At 43.2% G+C, this 22880-nt stretch overlaps 1 protein-coding gene across 24 annotated transcripts in view; it reads left to right on the top strand.

Moving 5' to 3' along the window:
• Positions 1-22565, top strand: part of Celf6 (CUGBP Elav-like family member 6) — a 29105-nt gene extending 6540 nt beyond the window's left edge. Inside the window, exons 3-12 of one of the 24 annotated variants that reach the window (XM_026387655.2) lie at positions 7005-7053; positions 19896-20024; positions 20133-20212; positions 20384-20527; positions 20646-20778; positions 20864-21010; positions 21217-21279; positions 21524-21604; positions 21692-21835; positions 22438-22565. In XM_026387655.2, coding sequence (XP_026243440.1) covers positions 7005-7053; positions 19896-20024; positions 20133-20212; positions 20384-20527; positions 20646-20778; positions 20864-21010; positions 21217-21279; positions 21524-21604; positions 21692-21835; positions 22438-22565 — 1098 coding nt within the window. Of the gene's footprint in view, positions 1-7004; positions 7054-19895; positions 20025-20132; positions 20213-20383; positions 20528-20645; positions 20779-20863; positions 21011-21216; positions 21292-21490; positions 21605-21691; positions 21836-22436 lie in introns of all 24 variants that reach the window. The other 23 variants (XM_026387680.2, XM_026387675.2, XM_077800036.1 and 20 more) reach the window with 23 other exon arrangements.
• The last annotated feature ends 315 nt before the right edge of the window (positions 22566-22880 follow it).

The following is a 22880-nucleotide window of genomic DNA, read 5'->3' as shown; positions in this document are numbered from 1 at the left end:
CTTCTGCTGCTAGAACTGAGAGTCAGCAAGACAAACTAACATCACTGGAAAAAAGCAAAGTGGACCATATATATATATGATATGTTCAGAGAGAGAAGGAATAGGTGGGTGTGAAATGGAGTGGGACCATGGGGGAGGTTCCACAGGAGTATGAACTAAGCTGGAGAGATCTGCAGAAGGCAACAATTGAAGAGGAAACTTTGGGTGCCAGGCTAAGGGATTTGGATTTTACCCTAAAAGTCAATGTGAAGCTCGTGCACACACACACACACACAAAAAAAATAGTAAGATGAACTTTTGGATAAAAATCTTCTCAACAGATAGGCGTAGTGGCACATGCCTGTAATCCCAGCAGCTCAGGAGGCTGAGGCAGGAGAATCAAGAGTTCAAAGCCAGCCTCAGCAACTCAGCAAGACCCTGTTTCGAAATAAAATATAAAAAAAAGACTGAGGATGTTGCTCAGTGGTTAAGTGCCCCTGGTTTCTATCCCTGGTAGAAACAAACAAACAAATAAACAAAATTTATCAAGAAGCCACAGTGCTCCACTAGGTCAGAGGTGCCTGGAGCACTATAAAGATGAGAGCAACTGAGATAAGGGCTGTGAAGTCTGAAAACACTGGGAGAACTGCTGGGGAAGAAAACAAAATATTAATAACTAACAGTTATTGATATGGGTGTTCATGGTAGTTTATATGTTCTAAGTCATGTAATCCTCTATGAAGAAGGTATTATTATTGGCATCCCCATTTCACACACAAAAAAAGAAAACTGAATCTTAAAGATCAAGTGACTTGCCCAAGGTCTTGTAGCTACTAATGGGAAGATCTGGGATTTGAGAAGTTAGTTTGATTCCAGAACTCATTCACGTAACTTCTGCACTGTTACAAGAGTCAACCTAGTGGTAGACAGGGTTATTGAGAGGATGGCAACTGGGGACATCCTCTCACACCCTTCCATCTGCTGGCCTCTAGTGTGCCTCAGCTTCCTCTGGTTCTGCCAGTATTGGCTTTATTCATTCCCCTCTCCACTTAACAAAGTGAAAATTAATATTTAATTATTCTCCTAAGTGAAAATCAATGGCTATGTTGGCCAGCCCTAGCAAGGTCCACTGTTATCAGTCTTTCCTCCCAGCCTGTCAGGGGCAGCAGCAACTGGCAGCAGTCACCTGGATTCAGGCCCACCAGCTTAAGAAAGAAATGAGTGCCCAGCTCCCTAGAGGCACTGGGTCCTGGGCACAGCTGCCATCTGCTGGAGAAGCAAAGATAAGGCATCAATCTGAGTTTTTGCTGGAGTCAGGCATAATTATCCACATGGAAAGAGGAAAAGCTGGGTCAATCCCCAAAGAGAAAGCCTGGATCTTCAGGGTGATTTCATGGGGTCTGCTCAACTGAGACCTCCTTTTTGCTCCCCTCCACTTTCCCACTGCCAACTTCCAACACCTATCAAAGCTTGGTTCCCTACCCAGGACTTCTGTCAAACCTTAGTGATATGTCACACTTGGCCCCATCTTGGGTAGCATCTGCCCCATAAAGCTTGAGCTACTTCTAAAGTCTCACTTTAGGCTTCAACCCAAAGAGAGTGAGGCCAACTTCATTCCTACTTTCTGGGATTCCAAGAGTGCCCCCTTATTCATCGGTCTCTCTGCCTATGGTATCCCTTCTTTGGGGTACCTATTCCTCAAACACTGTGCAAGAGGTAGACATAACTGAGTAGGGGAGTACATTTGCTTTTACAGATTGTGCTCTGCACTAAATAACTTGGGTGGAGAGGAAAAATGTAAACTAAAATTCAGCCATAGTCTATTGGCCAAACCATACATATTATTATTGCAAGGCTGTATCCACCCAGAAAAAGGGGAACAATTTTTCTTACTTATTCCCCTGGTTGGGGAGTGATTTTAGTAATTTATACAAAGGCACTGTATGTGCATGCAATCACTCAGGGAAGGCTTTGCTTTCAAGGAGCCCAGGAATAACTCAACATGTCTCATTAGGGTTTACGTTAGACATGTAAAAGAGGCATCAGGAGTGGAGAGGAAAGAGCAACTTTGCAGAGGAGAGGCTATCTGAGCTGAATCATGACCATGTTTCATTATGTTTGAGGGTCTAAAGACCTAAAAGACAAAGAAGTGTTGAGAATAATATGAGAATGGGCAGGAAGATGTTCAGCAAAGGGGATTGAGACTACCTGTGAAGAGTATTGTGGAGAATATTGGGAATGAGTTTTGACAGTCAATCAAAGATCTTGGGCTTTATCAGGAGGCTTACAATAGGGAACAATAGGTGAATTTAAGCAGGGAAGAGTTAGGGACTGATTTTTAAAAGATTTCTCTAGCTACAGTGCGAAGGTTGAGTTGAAGAAGGAGTAATACTGGAAGCAGGATGACCTTTTCAGATAATGTCACTTGAGCATAGGCTAATGATGATGTAGGCTGGCATAGAACTGGGAATAGGGAGGAATGTGGAGGACAGCATGGACTTTAAAGCTATATAAGACATCCTTAGAGATAGTAGGACCAATACGACCAGATAGCAGATTGAATTAGAGGAGTGGGTGAGGAAGAAAGGAGTGCAAAAGGTGATGAAATTTGTGTTTGTTTTTGATCCACTCTTTCTTGCATCTCATGGCACATCTCCCAGACTCAGCAATGGTCCCTTCTCTGGGGAATTTGTGATAAACTCTATTTTATGGGAAGAAGGAGCACTGAGGGTACAAATGTTGAGTGGAGAAGGAATAGTTGGTAGTGGTACAAAAAAATCAGAAGAGCTGAAGTGGGCAATGTGGAGCACAAAGGCAGAAATTTTAGAAAAACCAAGCAGTGAGTTGGGGTAGGGTCTTGTTTTCCCTTCTGATTTCTGGATCAGAAGCACCAGGACCTTGTGCACATCTGTGCCACCCATGACCTTCCCCTTCCATTGCCTACAATAGATTGTTCTCTCCTCTATGCCTTGATTTCTCCTTCAGGGACCTGAAGAAGCCAAGGGCTCTTCACCTGAGAAACTCTAAAGGGAATAGGTGTCCAGCTAGGGAAAGAGCTCATCTGAAGTCACACAGCAAGTTCTTGGCTGAGGAGCTAATGCCCTCTTTTCCTCAAAGGGGAATCCCAATTACCTCACTAACTCCCAGATCCCTCCCCTGATGATGGCAGAAAGAAAGGCAGGTTAGGGTTGCCCAGGAAGCTCATGTGGGCAATTCTCTTTCTCTTCTAGTTACACACAGAATCCTGGATTTCCTCCACAACCATTGTTCTATGGGGACTGGGGTTTAAAGCCCTGGGGAGTACTACTATGTATTCATCCTCCTGGGCTTACCTCCTTGGGACTTCTCTGCACCTCCAAACTCCCAAACAGCCAACTTCCCCAATTCCTGAGCCATAAACCTGAGTCAGACAGTATTTTCTATTTCCCCTTGTCCCACATCCAAAACAACTATATAACTATATAATTTGTCCATTTACTTCTACCCTGGTCCAAGTCCCCTCACCTTCTACCTGTATTGTTGATCTTCCTATTTCGAGCTTCCTTTCCAAATCTTTCTCTGTATAGTGACAACTATGGGATGCTCCATAAGACAAAATTGACAAAATCATTTCCCTACTTAAAGTCCTCCCTGGATATTTATTGCCTTTGAAATACAACACAATCAAAAGTCTTTGATATGTTTTTCACAGCCCGCCCTGCCCCAGCCCCTGAGTGGATTTCAATTTCCTTTAACACACACACACACACACATACACACACACACACACACACACACACACACCCTCCTAAGAGGCAGATAAATGAACAAAACTAATCATATCTGATGTACCTACTAATATCTAGCCATCATCATTTTCACCACAATCCTGAAGGACAGGACCATGATCCCTTTTTTACAAATGGGGAAACTGAGGCTCAGAGAACTTGAAGAAGTTGCCAGTGATGTACCCAGGATTTAAATCCATATCTGACTCAAAAGCAATTTGCCCTACCCTGGCTTTGTCTGTACTAATGTCAGAAACTTGCTCCTATAGACTTGCAGCCCATATTCCAGCCAGCTAGAATGCTCAGCTGTCAACCTACCTCTCCAATTATCTCCACATGGCCAGTGACCCTAGGCCTGTAAGACTCATGTCAAAAACTTCTTCCTCAAGGAGCTCTTCCTGAGTCGTGTCAGCCTCTCCAGCTGGAGTCGGCCTAGTCCACAGCTCTTCACCTTGCAATGTGTCAAGGCCCTAGTCCCTCTATGCCTCATTATTTGTGTTCCTGACTTAAGAATGGAGTTGAGAAGCACAATATAAAAATCCTGGACTTCCCTGTCAGATACAAAACTGGGAGAAAATATCAGCTCTACTACTTACTCAATCATGTGATCTCAGACAAGTTATTTAATGTCCCTCAGCCTCAGTTTTCTCATCTGCAACATGGGGACAATGGTATTATTTTACTGTACAGTTGAAAGAATTTGGAGACAATGTATGTAAAGTGCTTGAAAAAGGGCCTGACACATGATAGGTTCTCCGGAAATGATATTATCTTCCTCTCTATGAGCCAATGAGGAGAGGGTCCTCATCTAGGTCAACATTGTTTCCCCTGAAGGGTCCAACCTGGGACTTGTCACAGAGTTCAGGACATGCTGGTAGCATGCCTAAGTGTGGAAGAGAGGCTTCCAGCCTCAAGGACTGGACACTGCCTGACCCATGAGGGAATGTGTATGAACCACTCAATGCCCACTCTCCATCAAAGGGTGGTGAAGTGGGTGGGAGGAGGGAAAGGGGCATCCCCCAGAGCACTAGTGAGCACCATCTCCCAGGAAACCCAGCCTGGGAGGCAGCTGCCATGGAAACCACTGCTGTCACATGTGCTCATCACTCTAGGCTCCAGAGAGAAATTCTCAAGATCTATTTAAGAACTAATAAAATAATGATGGTCTTGCTCACCCTCACTGCCCTCCACCCCAGGCTTCTACCCTCCTTACCAAGCTTCTCCCCTGCCCCTCCTGCATCCTCTTCCTGCCCCCTCATTCCTTCATTTCCTTCCCATGTTCACCAGTTATTCTCTTTCCTTTCCCCTTTCTAGGTCTGTCTCCTACTTTCTTTCATAATTTCTATCTTTCTGTATTTCTTCATCTCTCCCTGTTTCTCTGCTTTCCATGGCTCTGTCTCTTGGTCTCTCCTCCACAATCACAGGTGGCCATGCTCAGGGACGGGTCCTGTCCTCCTGGTCCCTGTTCCAGGACAGTCCAGACCTGTCCAGCTCGCCCTGATCTGCTTGGATTGATCTGTCATCCCCTCTAGACTGCAACCTGAGTCCTGTCGGTGTTTCGGCCCCCACCCACAGCCTGGTACACTGCAGGTGCTACACCACCAGCGGGTGGGTGTGTCAGAGCCCTGGGTGGGAGGGGGATTGTACTGGTTCAGGCTTGGCCTGTTTTCCTTTCCTTTCCTTTTTTTTTTTTTAAATAAGTCCTCCCCACCCTCCTACCTCCAAATTTGATCCAAAGGAAATTGCTCAACTGTGACTGCCAGGGCGTTACCATGGTTACTGGGTAGCACTTGTGGCTATGGTAACAGGAAGCTGCCTGTTGTCTCGGCAACAAGCACATTGATAGGAGATGGAGTGGCCCCTGATTGGTGCAGAAGCAGTGCATTTCCTGAGGGGAGGGGGTCAGATCATCACCTTCTCAGGCCAGATGGGCATCAGTACCCCTTCCTCCATGAACTGGAAGGCCGCTGTTCTTCCTCCCGGCACTCAGCTGTCTTCCCCCCAACAATAATTCCTTACATCCCACGCACCCAACTCTTGGCAGTTTACCAAGACCTTTTGCATCCCCATTACCTCATGTGATCCCCACAACACCCATGAGAGGAAGGTGAGATGGGGATTCAATCATGAATTCACTTAGGGTGGTTGGGGGATGGGAATGTGGGGGGTATATATTAAAATCACCTAGGAGTTTTTTCAGAGTATACAGTCCCCTAACTAAGATTAAGAGTCTAATATGGTTCCCAGGTGATTCTTAACCACCTATATAATCAGGGAACCCTTGAATTAAAAGGTAAAACTGGTTGGAGGGGGGAAAGCAATGGATGGAGAAGTCAAGCTGCTTTCCAGGTTTAGAGCTTGGGTGATTTGGATGGAGGATCAGGTTTGGGTGAAAAGATGAGCTCTGGTTTGGGTATGTCGAGTGGAAAATGCCAGTGGGCCTTTCTAGTCAGGATGTCCAGCAGGATATTAAGCAGCTGGGAAAATGGGTCTGAGGATCAGGAGAAAATGTGGGCTGTTGATGCGGAGCTCTGAGTCATCCTTGTATGGATAGTAGCTGAGGCTGTGTGGATGAGACTATCCAGGAAAATTAGGAAGAGTGAGACAGGCAAGAGCCGAGGAGGGTGACTTAGTGAACGCCAGCATCTTCAGGAGAAGAGAAACCCAGGCAGGGGATGGAGAGGTGAATTCAGAGACTATGGTGATACAGAAGCTTGGGAGAGTTTTCCTTATTTGATGAATTGAATTTGAGAAAAAGAGAAACTTACTTAAAGTCAGACAGTCATGAGATGGCAGGGCTGGGCATAGATAGCACTAAATATAACCCCCTTCTTGTTTAATCTAAATAATATTTAACATTATTTTCTCAGTTTTATATGTAAAACACAAATGTACAGTTTCAATTAAACCCTCTCACCCAATTCCTCTTACTCAAAGTCTTAGATGAGTCTAGGAGCCATGGAGACAGGCCTTACACAGCCCAGCCCAGAAAGCAAAGCAGAAGAATCTTTTTATTTGCCCCATTCTACCTGGTGCATGCCACTGAGTTTCCTCCCCCTCATCCCTTCAGGTCTCCGCACTTTCTAAATTCCTGGGTTTAAGGAAGGGATCTTGGAGAAAATCTACAATCCTAGTAGGAGTGGGGGAGTGTAGAGTTCAAAGGCACTAGGGCTCAGATCTTAAGGAGTCCAGGGGAGGATGGGGGTCTCAGGACCAGGCAGTTATGCTGAATGGGTATGTTGGTCCAATGTCTTTCAGATGAATCGTCCGATCCAAGTGAAGCCGGCTGCCAGTGAGGGCCGAGGAGGTAACTTTCCTGTCTGCTGAACCTCAGGGTATCACCCATGTCAGGGATGGTGGGCCCACTCCTGAAGTCAGTCCTACTCATAGCTGATTAATAAATACCCCCTGGGTCAGGGGCCCAGAGTTGTTCAACCCCAGAAACAGCTCAGTTATCCCAACTCAGAAAGGGGAAGAAATGGGAGCCCAAACCCAGAAGATGCAGAAAGGGGAGATTCAGATGCCGGGGACAGAGGAAGGAAGCTTTTGCCACCTTATCCTTGGAGAGCAGTTGCTCCTGTTTTACCAGGTAGAAATTACACGTTTGTTTGAAAAATGAGTCTGGGGTTATTCTGCCTTTCTAGATTCTTCTGATTCCAGAAAATCAGTCCACTCTGGGTTGAGGCCATTTATTCCTTCACTGTACTTGCTTGGTTACTCTTGGTAAACAATCAGGATGGGATGACAGACTTTTCAAGCCATAATAAAGAACTTGATTTTATGCTGAGGATCATAGAAAGTCTCCAAAAGTTTTTTTAGAGACTATTTCCTGGTAGAGAGACTACCTCTCCTTATGAACAGGAATGATAGAGATCCAGACTACCAGCTGGATAGTTGCCAAGCTGGAAATGCAATAATGACTTCTTTTGTCAGTTCTTGGTGTCTTTCTCACCCTTAGGTCATGTATCATACCAGGATATCTGCCTGTAGTATATCCCTCATTGACATCTGCTGATCTCTGCCTTGAGTAAGACTCTCTCCATGTCTTACCCAAATCAGCCATGGCTTTGTTAGATGAAAGAAGCTGCCCAAGATAAGGAAGAGAAAGGAACCCAATTGATATGAACATTTATTGACCCCTACTAATTCTGCACACCTTCTCAGACTTCAGTTCAATGTCTACACTCACAAGGGCTCTGGCAGCTTAATGGTTCCATTGTGGAATATTCCCTTCATCTGTTCAGATTCTCTGGGCTTTAGTCTCTGACTCTTGATCTTTGGTCAAGATGCTATACCCCCATACTTTGTCTTGGAAAAATATTTTCAACTTTCCTCCCCCTTCTCTCTATCTCTCTCCCTCCCTCTCTCTCTCTTCCTCCCTCCCTCATTCTCTCTCTCTCTCTCACACACACACACACACACACACACACACACACACTCACACACCCTCCTTTCCCATATCATTCTTGCCAGTCAGATTTTTGAGATGTACTAGGCTGTATAAAAATCTTCTGAATCACATGTTCTAAGAATTTCTGCTCCTTGGGAAGCTCTATTAGGCATCAGGGCCAATGTTGGCCATATTCTAACCTATAAACACAAGAGAGTCCCACAGATAAGTCACCCAAAAATAAATTAGTAAGTGAGAAGCAGACAGGTTCATCTGTAGTTCATCTAACCATCCAACCAATATCTTCTGAGTAACTTCCTCCATAAAAAGAATACAATGGTGAGCAAGGCAGTCCTGGCACTTGGCCTCATGGAGCTCCAGGCTATGAGGAAAAAGGGTCACAATTGGGTGTGATCAATGTTTCTCAAGGGAAAGTGCAAAGGGATTATGGGATTACAAACAAGGTGTACCTAACCCCCTCTGGGAGGTCAAGATGAGTTCTCAAGAGGTAACAAAATTTAGTGATATAAAGTGAGATCTGAAAGGTAACAGGAAGTGGTCAGAGAAAGGAGAGAAGTAGCATGTGTCTCATGCAGAGGGGATAGTATGTTCAAAGGCCTCAGGCAACTTGATGCAACTTGGGAGTCTTCTTCAGGAACTGGGTCTACAGTTACTGTATGGAGTGCCACGTATCCATCAGCATTGCAGCAGAACAAAGGAAGTCTTGTGCTAATAATGCTTCTTATTGACCTTATGGCCTCAGTTGGAGTGTTATAATTTTATTCCTCCTTTTGTACACGTTATTGACAAATTCTATATATGTGGCATACCACCTATATACCTATTCAGATTCAAAACAGCTCAACAGGGCAGGAAAAGCAAATCTAGCTGAAAAGTGGGCAGTCTCATAGCTAAATTAATAACTTATGTGTTATACAGATTTGAGGGGTGGTTAATATGTATTGAACCCAGGAGTGATCTACCACTAAGCTATATACCAAATCCTTTTTAAAATTTTATTTTGACACAGGATTTTACTAAATTGCCTAGAAGTTCTCAAACTTGAGATTCTCTTGCCTCAGCCTCATGAGTTTCTGGAATTCACAGGTTACACACATATTTCTTGACAAGCAATGTATCTTCAAGTAGTATATATTCTAAATGTATCCATAAATACTCCTTGAAAGTTTACATGGTCAGGTCTCTCAATTCCTCCCTGCTCTCTGCTACATATTTGGGAGAGAGGAGTATGTAATTAAATCTTGTAGAAATAGTTGGGCTTTTATAATTTAAAAGTATTTTATTACTAACTGATCTGTTATATAATGTTGTTATTAATCAAAATGTGTTACTTTTCTTTAGTGCTATCATATATCTCTTCTGACATGAGTTCAACTCTGCTGAATTTTAACACAATTTTTCTCAATGCTTGGGAAATTCAATTCAAGATGGTATTAAATTTTTGCTTTTGAAATGTAACAGATGATACAACTGTGGGACAGCCTATCCCATTCAAGTCCTACTTTTGTTCTTCAAACATTCTAAAAACTTAGAAGTAATGATCACATCCATGTTGATATATTTAAGCCAGTGAGCCTGTATATTTTTATTATCCCTTTAATTAAAGCCATTAGTTTACAGATGATTAATAATGGCTTCTGTATCTGATAAGGATAGTGGTATCAATGAAACCTGAATTTAAGGGATATCAAAACAAACATAATCTTCCAAAATTCCTCTATGTTCTTCTGGAAAGGATTATAATTTTTTTCTTTCCATAAAACAGGGATCAACAATTCAACTATTCATGTATTTCAAAATGTTAACCTGAGATTATCTGAGGTCAGAAGGAGCCTAGGTAGTAGGTAACCCAAATGGGTGAGATTCTCATAACATAATAAAAATTTATACTTTGATTACATTAAATATTGGCAACTTTTTCAGCTTTTAAAATGGACTACAGCTGCATGCCTGTAATCCCAGCGGTTCGGTAGGCTTAGACAGGAGCATCAAGAGTTCAAAGCCAGCCTCAGCAAAAGCGAGGTGGTAAGCAATTCAGTGAAACCGTCTCTAAATGAAATGCAAAATAGGGCTGGAGAGGCTGGGGATATGGCTAAGTGGTCAAGTGCCCCTGAGTTCAATTCCCTGTACCCACCCCCATCTCCACAATGGACTAGTATAGCGAAAGCCTAATGAAATGTATTGAGTTTGTTTCTTTGGCCCAAAGACCGTTACTTTTCGCCATCTGCCATAAAGGAACATTCCACTTTGCACACATGAGCTTTTGAACAAAAATAGTTATTTTATCTCCTGACTCTTGAATTTCAATGCCAATGCAAAAGAGTAGCAGTATTTGTACTTTCAATTAATAAACATGAGGTTTGTGGTAGAATAACTAGCATATGTGCCATATTTGTATTACTTTTAGAAATTATTGGTAACTCTTGGGAATTCAATGCCTACCACACAATTGCAATACAACAGGATCTGCCTGAGGAAGATGGGAGGTTCTTATTCTTGCATGGCTGACCCCCTGTAGGATTGGTGGCACTTTTCTCAGTGCCAGATGTTCATCCAGGCCTTCATAGACCATATTATTTTAATTTATCCCAGCCAGTTCCTATAAATTATGCAACCAAGTTTTATACTGTTCAGATATTCCATACTCTGTGCCCAAATTTTACATTCTGTGGCAGTTATATGTTGAACAACTACTATTAAATGAAAATGAATCTAATTTTCTCCTAACATAATAATGGTGCCCATTTTTACATTAAACAAACATGTATAAAAACTTTTCCCTTTGCATTTGGATACATTTAAAGGTAAACATTAAAATGTTTGTCTAGGCAGGGTGCAATGGCACTCTCATTGTCCCAGCTAGTTGAGAGATTGAGGCAGGAAGATGACTCAAGCCCAAGAGTTGGAGACCAGTCTGGGCAACAGCAAGATCCCATTTCAAAATTAAATAAGTAAATAAATAATGTCTGCCTGCATAAAAATCCAAGATTCATGTATTTCAAATGTTAACCTGAAATTATCTGTGGTCAGAAGTAAGGGTCAACAAATTTCTCAGACAATGGTAACTAAATAAGTCTGTTTTATTTGCTTTCAGCATGGTAATGTTGATTTTTCTTAACTTACATTACTCTACATTGGAAACACTAATAATAAGTTAAACTGTAAATATACTATTGCAAGAAATGTATTTTTTTAGTCATAAGGCAAAATCCACAATGATCAATTGCCTGTATATTTTCCTCCCTTTCAAATTTCATAATATAGAATCAATAAATTCATAAATCATATTGGTGATTGCTCGGGTTATTCTACTTCCCAACTTGGCTGTATTTTTTATCCAACAAATATATCTAAGTTGCCTAAGATATAGAAATAGGTTAAGTAATCAATTGGTACACTCCTTCCACTTTAGTTTTTTTATTTTAATTATTTTTTATTATTACTATCATTATTATTACTTGTAGTACTGGGTATTGAACTACATCCTCAGCTCTATTTATTTATTTATTTATTTATTTATTGGTAACAGGGATTGAACTTAGGGACACTCAACCACTGGACCACATCCCCAGACTTTTTTTGTATTTTATTTAGAGACAGGGTCTTATTGAGTTGCTTAAGACCTTGCTAAGTTGCTGAGGCTGGCTGAACCCACAATTCTCCTGCCTCAGCTTCCTGAGCTGCTGGGAATACAGGCATGTGCCACCATGACCAGCTCCTGGCCCTACTTATTTTGAGACAGAGTCTCCCAAGATTGTCCAGGATAGTCTCCAACTAGGGATCTTCCTGCCTTAGTTTCCCAGGTCACTGGAATTACAGGTATGTACCACTGGGCACAGCTAGTTTTTAAAAAAACTTTCAGATTTAAAACATTCACAGAGGCTTTTAAAATGTACTTTGAGGCATCTCCTTTTTATTCTTCTTTATTTTTTGAGATGGTTCTCATTATGTTGCCTAAGGTGCTTGAACTTGTGATTCTCTTGCTCAGTCTTCCAAATAGCTTGGATTATAGGTGTGCGCCATACCACCTGAATTTTGCATCTCTTTTTTAATCTTGAAATTTGATTTAACTCAAAAGTCAATTATCTGTTTTCACATTATCCCTCATACCAACATACTATAATTAAGTAATTTCTGCCTGAATTTGCATGGAGTTGCTTACGTATCAGCTTTTAGTTTTTTAAAAAAATAAGCATATATTATTATCTTTTCCAAATTCTTTCTAGGATTCCACTTTATGTAGTGTCTAACAATTAATATAACTCTGGGCTGGGATGTAGCTTAGTGGCAGAACACTTGCCTAGTATGTATGAGGCCATGGGTTCAATCCCAAGCATCCCCTCAAAAAATACCAACCAAAAAACCACATTAGTGTAACTAATGTTTGAATTAAGTTTAATAGTTTTCTCTTTCTTTTCCTTTTTTTTTTTTTTTTTTTTTTTTTTTGTGTGTGTGTGGTTCTGAGGATTGAATTCAGGGCCTTGCTGTAGCCCCAAACCTAAATTTGAATTGTGAAGTAGAATTTTCAGAGTTTTATAATCCTGGGACATATTATCTGACTTAAATCAGACATGGACCTTTGCAAAAACCATCTTATACAGTTGGTTGACAGTCATATCTATCTTTGGTCTTTATACTTATTTAATTCTAGAAAGTATTTTTCCCAGGAAGACCTGACTAGTTAGGTTTCACAGGAGTGCTTGAGACTTTGGCCAAGTTAACTCTTCACTTCCTGAAATATGTTCTACCTCTGAAGGTAAAGAGAGGTGCTTTTCTGCAGTTCGTTTTAGAGCAGATCACCTAAAGGTGATTGAGGTAACTATTTTAAGTCATGGCTGTGGAAAACTCTGGCAAGCCTCCCATAATGATACTGTCTTTCAGGTACATGTGTGTAGCCTGCAAAAGGAAAATGCATCTGTAGAAGCTAAGAGTCTTTTATTTTAAAGGACCAAGCCATACTTAGTCCATCTTTTTCACCTCCTGGCTTTCCTGAATCAGGATGAAAGGACAGTGGAATCTTTGTTCTGTTTATTGCTCCAGGTCTCTTTGCTGTACCTTCTTTAAAGCCCTTCTTTATTTTTTATTTATTTTCTTTTGGTGCTAGAGATCAAACTCAGAGGTGTTCTACCATTGAGCCACATCCCTAGCCCTTTTTATTTTATTTTATTGAGGCATGGTTTCACTAAGTTGATTAGGGTCTTGTTTAGTTGCTGAGGTGGCTTTGAACTTGCTATCCTCCTTCCTCAGCCACTTGAGTTGCTGGGATTACTGGTGTGTGCCACCAAGCCTGGCTCCTTCTTTATTTTATTTTATTTTATTTTTAAAGAGAGAGTGAGAGAGGAGAGAGAGAGAGAGAGAGAGAGAGAGAGAGAGAGAGAGAATTTTTAATATTTATTTATTTTTTTTAGTTCTCGGCGGACACAACATCTTTGTTGGTATGTGGTGCTGAGGATCGAACCCGGGTCCCACACATACCAGGCGAGCGCGCTATCGCTTGAGCCACATCCCCAGCCCCCTTCTTTATTTTTTATTTATTTTTTAAATATTTTTTTTAGAGAGAGAGAGAAGAGAGAGAGAATTTTTAAATATTTATTTTTCAGTTTTCGGTGGACACAACATCTTTATTTTATTTTATGTGGTGCTGAGGATCGAACCCAGTGCCCCGCGCATGCCAGGCGAGCCCGTTACCGCTTGAGCCACATCCCCAGCCCCTTCTTTATTTTTTAATAGTAAAATACACATAATGTGAAAATTATTGTCAGCCACTTTAAGTGTACATTTTTAAGTGTATTAAGTATATTCACATTGTTGTGCTATGGATCTCCAGAACTTTTTCATCCTGCAAAACTGAAACCCTGAACTCATTAATCAACTCCCCATTTCCCCCTCCCTGTAGCCTCTGGTGAACACTATTCTGCTTTCTGTTTCTATGAGTTTAACTTATCCAGATAACCTCATGTAAATGAAATTGTACAGTATTCATCTTTTTTGACTGTCTTATTTCACTTAGTGTAATGTCTTCAAGGTTCAGTCCTGTAATATGATGTGCAATAGAATGTGCTACATTTCCCTTTTTTATTGTTGTTGCAGATAGATATGATACTTTTATTTTATTTTATTTATTTATTTTTATGTGGTGCTGGGAGGTAACCCAGTGCCTTAAACGTGCTAGGCAAGTGCTCTACCGCTGAGCCACAACCCCAGCCCTCCCTTTTTTTTTTAAAGCTGAGTAATAGTACATTGTGTAATATATATATATATATATATATATATATATATATATATATATATCACATTTTGTTTATCCAGTCATCTTTTGGTGGACATTTGGGTTGCTTTCCCCTTTTGGTTATTGTGAGTAATGGTACTATGACCAGAAGTATGCAATTATCTCAATACTGGTGTGTTCCACTGTACAATTTCTCAGAAAACAAAAACTGCATGATCTCACTTAGGAGTGGAACTCATAGAAGCAAAGAGTAAAATGGTGTTCAACAGAAGTGGGTGGGAGGGGAGAATGGAGAAAAGGGAATATGTTGGTCAGAGGACAAAAGTTCAGTTAAACAGGAACAATAATTTTTGTTGATCTATTGTACAGCATTGCAACCATAATTAACAATAATGTACTGTACATTTCAGAATTAGAATTTAATCATTCTCACCATAAAAAAAAGTTGAGCTGGGCTGGAGATGTGGCTCAGCGGTAGCGCGCTCGCCTGGCATGCGTGCGGCCCGGGTTCGATCCTCAGCACCACATACCAACAAAGATGTTGTGTCCGCCGAGAACTAAAAAATAAATATTAAAAAAATTCTCTCTCTCTCTCTCTCTCTCTCTCTCTCTCTCTCTCCTCTCTCACTCTCTCTTTAAAAAAAAAAAAAAGTTGAGCTGGGCATGGTGGCACATGCCTGTAATCCCAGCAGCTTGGGAGGCTGAGGAATTCAAAGCTAGCCTCAGCAAAAGAAAAGGGCTAAGCAAGTCAGTGAGACTCTTGTCTCTAAAAAAAAATACAAATAGGGTTGGGGATGTGGCTCAGTGGTCGAGTGCTCCTGAGTTCAATCCCCAGTACTCTCCAACATCAAAAATAATAATAATAATAATAATAATAATAATAATAATAATAATAATTTGGCCATAAAAATGAGTATTTATGGACTCTCTCTATTCTGTTGGTCTATATTGGCTGTCTTTATGCCAGTAGCACAGTTTTTTTTATATTTATTTTTTTAGTTTTAGGTGGACACAATATCTTTATTTTATTTTTATGTGGTGCTGAGAATCAAACCCAGTGCCTCATGCATGCTAGGCGAACATGCTACCACTTGAGCCACATCCCCAGCCCCACAGTTTTGATTACTGTAGCTTTGTAGTAAGTTTTGAAATTAGGGAATTGTTCTTCTTTTTCAATAATTTTTGGCATTTGAGGTTCCCTGAGATTACATATGAATTTTAGGATGAATTTTTCTATGTCATTGGGATTTTGGAGGAGATTACATTTAAATCTGTAAATTGTTTTTAGTGGGGTTGCTACCTTAACAATATTAAATCTTCCAATCCATGAACATGGGATGTCTTTCCATTTATTTTTGTCTTTTTAAATTCATTCCAGCAAGTGTGTAGTTTCAGTGTACATGTGTTTATAAATATTTTATTCTTCTTCTTCATGCTATTATAAATGTAATTGTTTATTTAATTTTCATTTCAGATTGTTAATTGTAAGTGTATACAAATGCAACAAATTTTTGAGCATTGATTTTGTATCTTGCAACTTAGATGAATTAATTATTTATTCTAACAGCTTTAGGTTATTTGTTTTTAAAATTAATGTCCTTTTTAATGTTTATTATATCTAGACAGGAGTCTCTGCCTGTCCTGGATATTCCTTCACTCAATTTTTTAGTTAGAAGAAGCCAAGCAGGCTTCTTCTGCACTCATCACTAATAACACCAGAGGAGAAGTGCTTTGCTGCCACCAGCAGGACTTTTTGAGATGGTATTTGGACAGAAAGGTGAACTAGTATTTTCAGGATAGTTTTAATAGTTGATACTCAAAGGCTGAAACCTTTCCCTATTCTGTCCCTACAATCATGACATCCAATTAATATGGAGGGGAGTGGGTGTGAAGGGTTTAGAAACCAGAAACTTGGACACCTGAGGCACAGCCTCCTTTCTTGAACATCATCCTGGTTCCCTTTCTAAGGAAAATGAGTTCTTTACCTATTAGGAGTTATTTACATATTAAATGAACTAGACTAACTCTGTGTGGATTTAGGGGCTCTCGAACCTGTTATTTTTTGTATTAGAATTCCTGACTCACATGACCACTGTGCCAAGGCAGTTTCATGGAGGAGCCTATGGGAGCCTAAGCCACTTGTTTAGGGTTTAAAAATGATTTTAGAGAAGAACAAAGAGTACACACTAACTGAAAACAGGAAAATGCAGTTATACCATTCAACTATATGGCTTTCCAATCCTACAGTACTGGGGATTGAACCTACTCTCTTCTATGTCTCATCTCCAGACTGATGATGCCTTCTAATTCCTTCTACTCAAGGGAGGTTGAGCCTCCATGTTTGATATTCCCATTTTTCTAGGGACCTACCCACAACCCATGGGATGTTTTTATTCAGACCTTCCTGACCTGCCCCTTGTAGTATCCTCCCCCTTGTTCCCCTGGCACTGGGGATTGAACCCAGGGCCTTGCACATGCTAGGTAAATATTGAGTCACATCCTCAACTCTTTTTATTTTGAGACAGTATCTCACTAAGTTGCCCAGACTGGCCTTGAATTTGCAATCCTCCTGCCTCACCTCTGGAGTAGCTGGGATTACAGGCATGAACCATCATGCCAGATTTGTAACATCCCCCCTTTACCAAACTGGTAGAATTTGACCTAGAGGAGATGATCAATCCTGTATGTAGGCATCAATCAGTTCCACATCTTCAGGGATGTGGATTTGGAGGCTACTCTCAAGTACAGCCTGTACTTTCTTTGATTGGGTCTCTTGAGAAACTTATTCCACTATTTTTGGATTACCTGAGGTTCATGGTCACTGTGACCCATTGCATTCTCCTGTCAAACATTTTCAAATTTCCTGTGAAGTAGAAAAGACAATTCTACATCCGATTTGATACCTAGGAAATAGGCAACATAGATCCAAGCCCATCGTGGGTGATCATTTCAGTGTCAAGTCCTATATAGCCCAGTAGTACAGAACCATAGGGTCAGTACCCTGACATGAAAATGGAAATTCTTAATTCAGTATAGTCTCATTGGAGAAAAAGGATCAGAGAATTTCATGGATTATTACATGAGCTTCAACTGACCATCAGCAGCAGAAAAAGCAACAAGGGGAAGCACAAATGAAGGCTCAGATCATTACTGTCCATACAAATCTCTTTCCTTTGTAGGCAGCTTCATCTGAACCTGTGATCTCTTTCCTTACAAAGGGCTAACTGGATTCTGGTCCATGTGGTGTGACATCTTATCTGGGTGCCAACAACATCTTATAGACCCTATCCAATGATACAGCTACACTATAAATTGGAATTCTGTGAAGCCCCTTGCGACTCTGGAAGTCCCCAACATCTTCTCTAGTCTCTTCTAGGCCTCCTGCTGCTACATTGTCATATTTTAGTGTCAGACCTAAGAACATAGACTTCTGGGGTTTGACTCTTTGTCTAAATAGACCTTGTTCCCCAATGTCAAGGCAAAATAATGAACATCAGATTGGTCAAGGGATTCATGAAAGACCTTTCCTGTTCTCTCAGGTTTTGAACAGGATGATCTCAGATCCCCCTGCACACTATCTGGCACTCTATTCTTTATCATCCATGTTAATGGTTTCAAAGGGCTTTCCTTTGAGCCCCCTCTATGGGGTTATAGGAAAAGATTAAGCGGGAGGGATTTTAGTCCCCCTTTTCTGGTTTCAGTCAGAGCAGTTCTACTTTTCCCCTAAATTTTGAGCCTCATCCTGAGATTTTTATTGGAACAATGTATTCCACCACTTAAAAAAAAAAGGTTGAGAAATCAAAGATCTGTTTCAAGGGCACTATTCTGTGGCTAACACTCCCAGAAGCAAAGAACACTCACTGGATTGTACGCTCACCACCAAAGGTCAGCACCTCCTTCAGAATTTCAGCCATAGGTGCGTTATCCATTCCCTTCCACACAGGATCACCAGGCAGTACCCCTCTCTGGACAGAGAGTGGATTCTGCTGAAACATATTCCTCCTGCCACATATGAACTGCAGCCTCTGCCCACCACACAGACACAGCATTGACAAACATTTTAGGATCCCCAGGGCAGCTAAGGCTGAACCCCAAACAAACCAGGTGAAATATGGACACACACATAGCCTTGTTGACATTCCCATTGCTAACTTTGATTGATCTATACTTCCATTTCACTGTCTTGGACTTCAATCTGTGACCCCTACCAGACTTGTTTTCTCTGCACACAGAATTCAAGGACCCTATATGCCCAGCCAAGTTTGGCAAAGAGTAAAGGAGTTTTGGATGGATTTTTCTGAGCTCTAAGATCTGAAGATGAAGCCCAAAGCTAGATTCCCACCCATACCTTCTCTTCTAACATATATCACTCCATACATAGGCAAGCCCCATCCCAAATTCAGAGGTTTACTTTAGTGTAAAGAGGAAGTAGACTTAACCAGCAGGGTCAGTGGTCTGTACCCTCTATCCTAGAATCCTGGATAGTGTTGCAGAGGCCTAACTTGATATATGTGCAGTTAGTACCTGGTTTCTAACCCCAACCTTTGAGTTTTCTTTAGGGGACACAGACTTAGCTTACAGTCCCTTTCCTGCAACTCTACCACTCCCATAGCCAGTGTGGGTATACAGAGGGATCAGACTTATTTTTAGGTGGTCATCTAGGTCTATAGGCAGAATTTGTTTTCCCATAGCATGAACACTTGGAGGAAAGATCAGGCAAGAGGACAAGGGAAGTCATGGAGGGGTTAACAGGTTTCAGAGAAGGCTCTGGAAACTAGGAGAGGGGATGGATTGGTAGAAGTGGGAAATAAGGAAAGGGTTCAGACAATTCATCAATTGTAAAGGGGCAAATGCTAATCTTGGAGGCTCAGAAACCCAAGCTTCCTCTATAGGCCCTTGGGAGACAAGACCAGGTTGGATTTAGTGCTGGTGGTAAGGATTCATCATTCCACTGCTCAGTGTCTTGAGGATGAGGTAGTATAATAAAACAACTGTTTTCTGCTCTTTTAACTCACAATTCTCCTTGATTTGAGCAGGAAGGGACATTGATTCTAGCCTCCAGGCTGACCGGCAAAAGTGTACATCTCTGGACCCAATCTGAATACAAAGGCCTTCTCTGAGTACCCCTCCCCTAATATCTCTAGGAAGGTCTGAAACAGCGTCTCCCAAACTAATAGAAATGCTAAACATAAATTGATGCATATAAGGATCTACTGGCTCAAAGGTATCAAGACTATATCACTCCCCACAAGAGCAAAAATGAATCTTTCTGGGTTTCTCCAGGACCCAGGTTTTCCTGATGGAAATCTGAGCTGAGTTCCTTTCCTCTAGATTGGCCTATCTTGCTCCTTAAAGAGACCCAAACTTGGAGCCCCAGGGCCTTCTCATTTCCAACACTTCTTCCCTAAGAGCTAGATTGGTTAGCTACTTTCTTTCCAAGCTCTTCAATCTACTCTGGGGTGTCCAGGAAGATTTAGAGTCCCCAGGTCATTCATGGCTTTGTCCCCAGAGGACCGGAAGCTGTTTGTGGGGATGCTGGGCAAGCAGCAGGGTGAAGAGGACGTCAGACGCCTGTTCCAGCCCTTCGGTCATATTGAGGAGTGCACAGTTCTGCGGAGCCCTGACGGGACCAGTAAAGGTGACATGAATTACCCACTGGGATTACCTGGTGACCTTTTCACACTCGGGGCCACATGATCCTTTGGCCTCTGTAGCCTGAGCCACCCATCCCTCTATCCTGCCCCAGGCTGTGCCTTTGTCAAGTTCGGGAGTCAAGGGGAAGCTCAGGCGGCCATCCAGGGTCTGCACGGCAGCCGGACTATGGCGGTGAGGGCGGGTGCCTGGGCCGAGGGTGAGGCCAGTGGGGCGGGACGGGCTTCTCCTCCCCCATGAGCTCGGTACCCTGGGTCAAGGGCCTGATGGGGAAGGCCCTTGACCCAGAGACTGGGCTGGTATCAGGACCAGTCACTGCGGCCTACCCTGCCCTACTCTGTCCAGGGCGCCTCGTCCAGCCTCGTGGTCAAGCTGGCAGATACAGACCGCGAGCGAGCGCTGCGGCGAATGCAGCAGATGGCTGGCCAGCTGGGTGCCTTCCATCCCACACCACTGCCACTTGGGGCCTGTGGCGCCTACACCACAGCGGTAGGTGCCTGGCTCAGGCAGCACCGGTGGGCAGGTGGCTGGGCCAGGTTAGGGGTTTGGGAACCAAGGCAGCTGCCGGTTGCAAAACCCTCCAACATGTCCTTGTTACTTCCCAAAGATCCTGCAGCACCAGGCAGCCCTGCTGGCAGCTGCACAGGGCCCGGGCCTAGGCCCTGTAGCCGCAGTGGCAGCCCAAATGCAGCATGTGGCGGCTTTCAGCCTGGTGGCTGCGCCACTGTTGCCTGCAACAGGTATGATTCTAGCACCCTTGAGCAGCCACTGGGAGGGGTGGGATGGGCCACAACCTGACTCACTTACCTTTTTCACTGCCAACAGCCAACTCCCAGCCTGGCAGTGGTCCTGGCACTCTCGCGGGTCTTCCAGCGACCATTGGGGTCAATGGATTTGGCCCATTGACTCCCCAGACCAACGGGCAGCCAGGCTCTGACACGCTCTACAATAATGGGCTCTCTCCTTATCCAGGTGGGCCACCCCACCCGACTCTGCCCAAATCTCCCTTCAGTGGAGTAAGGAGCAGGGAATGGGGGGCAGGGCCTTGCTTTGGGGAAGGGGTTCCTATTATCCCTGCTGCCTCTCACAGCAACCCACCACCTCCCACACTCCCCGAGTCTCTCACCTGACCCTGCCCACTGGCCTTCACCGTGGGCCTTGCGCCCCTCTCTCCCCAGCCCAGAGCCCTGGTGTGGCTGACCCCCTGCAGCAGGCCTACGCTGGGATGCACCACTATGCAGGTTTTGCTTGGCGCTGCGCGGCCTGGGGGGGTTGAAGGGCCCCAGAAAGAAATAGGGAGATTTGTGGGGAGGTTTAGTGTCTGTTCTGAAGAGTCAACCCTCCTTTCCAACTCATCCCAAATCTCAACAACCTCTCTTGGGACAAGGGTTATGGTGGACTGGGTTGAACTGATCAGAAATGGCTGGGGTCCTGTTTGGGGGATGGCTCCAGGGGATCATTGCCCACTCCCACCTCTGTCTCCAGCAGCCTATCCGACGGCCTATGCCCCAGTGAGCACAGCTTTTCCCCAGCAGCCTTCAGCCCTACCCCAGCAGCAAAGAGAAGGTGAGGGACTGGGGGCTGGAGTTCAGAGCCTGGGTGGGGTTGGACTCAGGGTCCCTTCCCTTAACCAGCCTGCTACTGTTCCTTCAGGCCCAGAAGGCTGTAATCTCTTCATCTATCACCTGCCTCAGGAGTTTGGTGATGCAGAACTCATACAGACATTCCTGCCCTTTGGGGCCGTTGTCTCTGCCAAAGTCTTTGTGGATCGAGCCACCAACCAGAGCAAATGTTTTGGTGAGCTGAGCCCCATACCTTGGCTTCTCCCACTCCTAGCCTCAGAATTCCCTTACAGACTCTACAATAAGGCAGTGATTTCCAGTAGCTGAATATGTGGCACAAAGTGGGGTCACAGGCCAGTGATGGAGGCTAAGCCTAGACAAAGAACAAACCTTCTTTCATGTTCACCTGGGAAACTTAGGTGTCTAGAATGTATTCAACCAGGTCAGAGCTTTGGAGTTTGACAAGAGCCAGAATCATCTGGTTCTGGGACCAAAGATACCCTCCAACTCCAACTGCAATTCCAAGGACTAGAATGGGAGTAGTAGAGGGAGACAGCCAATCCAAGCAGGGAAAGACAGGAAAAGACCCAACCAACACACTGCCCCACTTGTCCCACAGAGTTATCTCCCATTCTTCCAAGAGTCACGCCTTAGGAATCTCCAACCATCTGCATTTATGGGCGTGCTTCTTATGTATATTGCATGCACACTTGTAAAAATGGAGAGGTATTTGGAACTGGCCTGAGGAACTTGGGAAATGAGGGGGTTGGTTAAAAAGAAAGGAGGCCCTGCTAGGCAGGTTTAGCAGCTAACCTCTTTGCCCACCCCCATGCCCAGGGTTTGTTAGTTTTGACAATCCAACCAGTGCCCAGACTGCTATTCAGGCCATGAACGGCTTTCAAATTGGCATGAAGAGGCTCAAGGTCCAGCTAAAGAGGCCTAAGGATGCCAACCGGCCTTACTGATCTGCTCTCACTGACTAGCCACAGAAAGGTGAGTCTCAGATGGATGCCAGGCAAATGGGATAAAGAGAAGAGCCAGGACTAGAAAGAATCCTTGGATGGAGAGTTTTTCCTTCATTCTAAGGACCGAGATAAATTAGACAATATTCCTGTCTCCATAGGCTGGGAGATACACAAAAGGCCCTAGAGAGGGCTCTGAGAATGAGAGTTTGGCTAGTTTTTAAAAAGTCTTATAGCCTGTGTTCTGACTTTACACTGAAGAACCATTGAGGAGTTTGAACAAAGAAGAGACAAGATATAAGGGCTGAGGTAATGACA

This window comes from Urocitellus parryii, chromosome 6 (assembly GCF_045843805.1).
Source record: "Urocitellus parryii isolate mUroPar1 chromosome 6, mUroPar1.hap1, whole genome shotgun sequence".
Lineage (NCBI taxonomy): Eukaryota > Metazoa > Chordata > Mammalia > Rodentia > Sciuridae > Urocitellus > Urocitellus parryii.
Note: the sequence above shows the minus strand (reverse complement) of the source record. Positions and strands in the feature narration are given on the sequence as shown.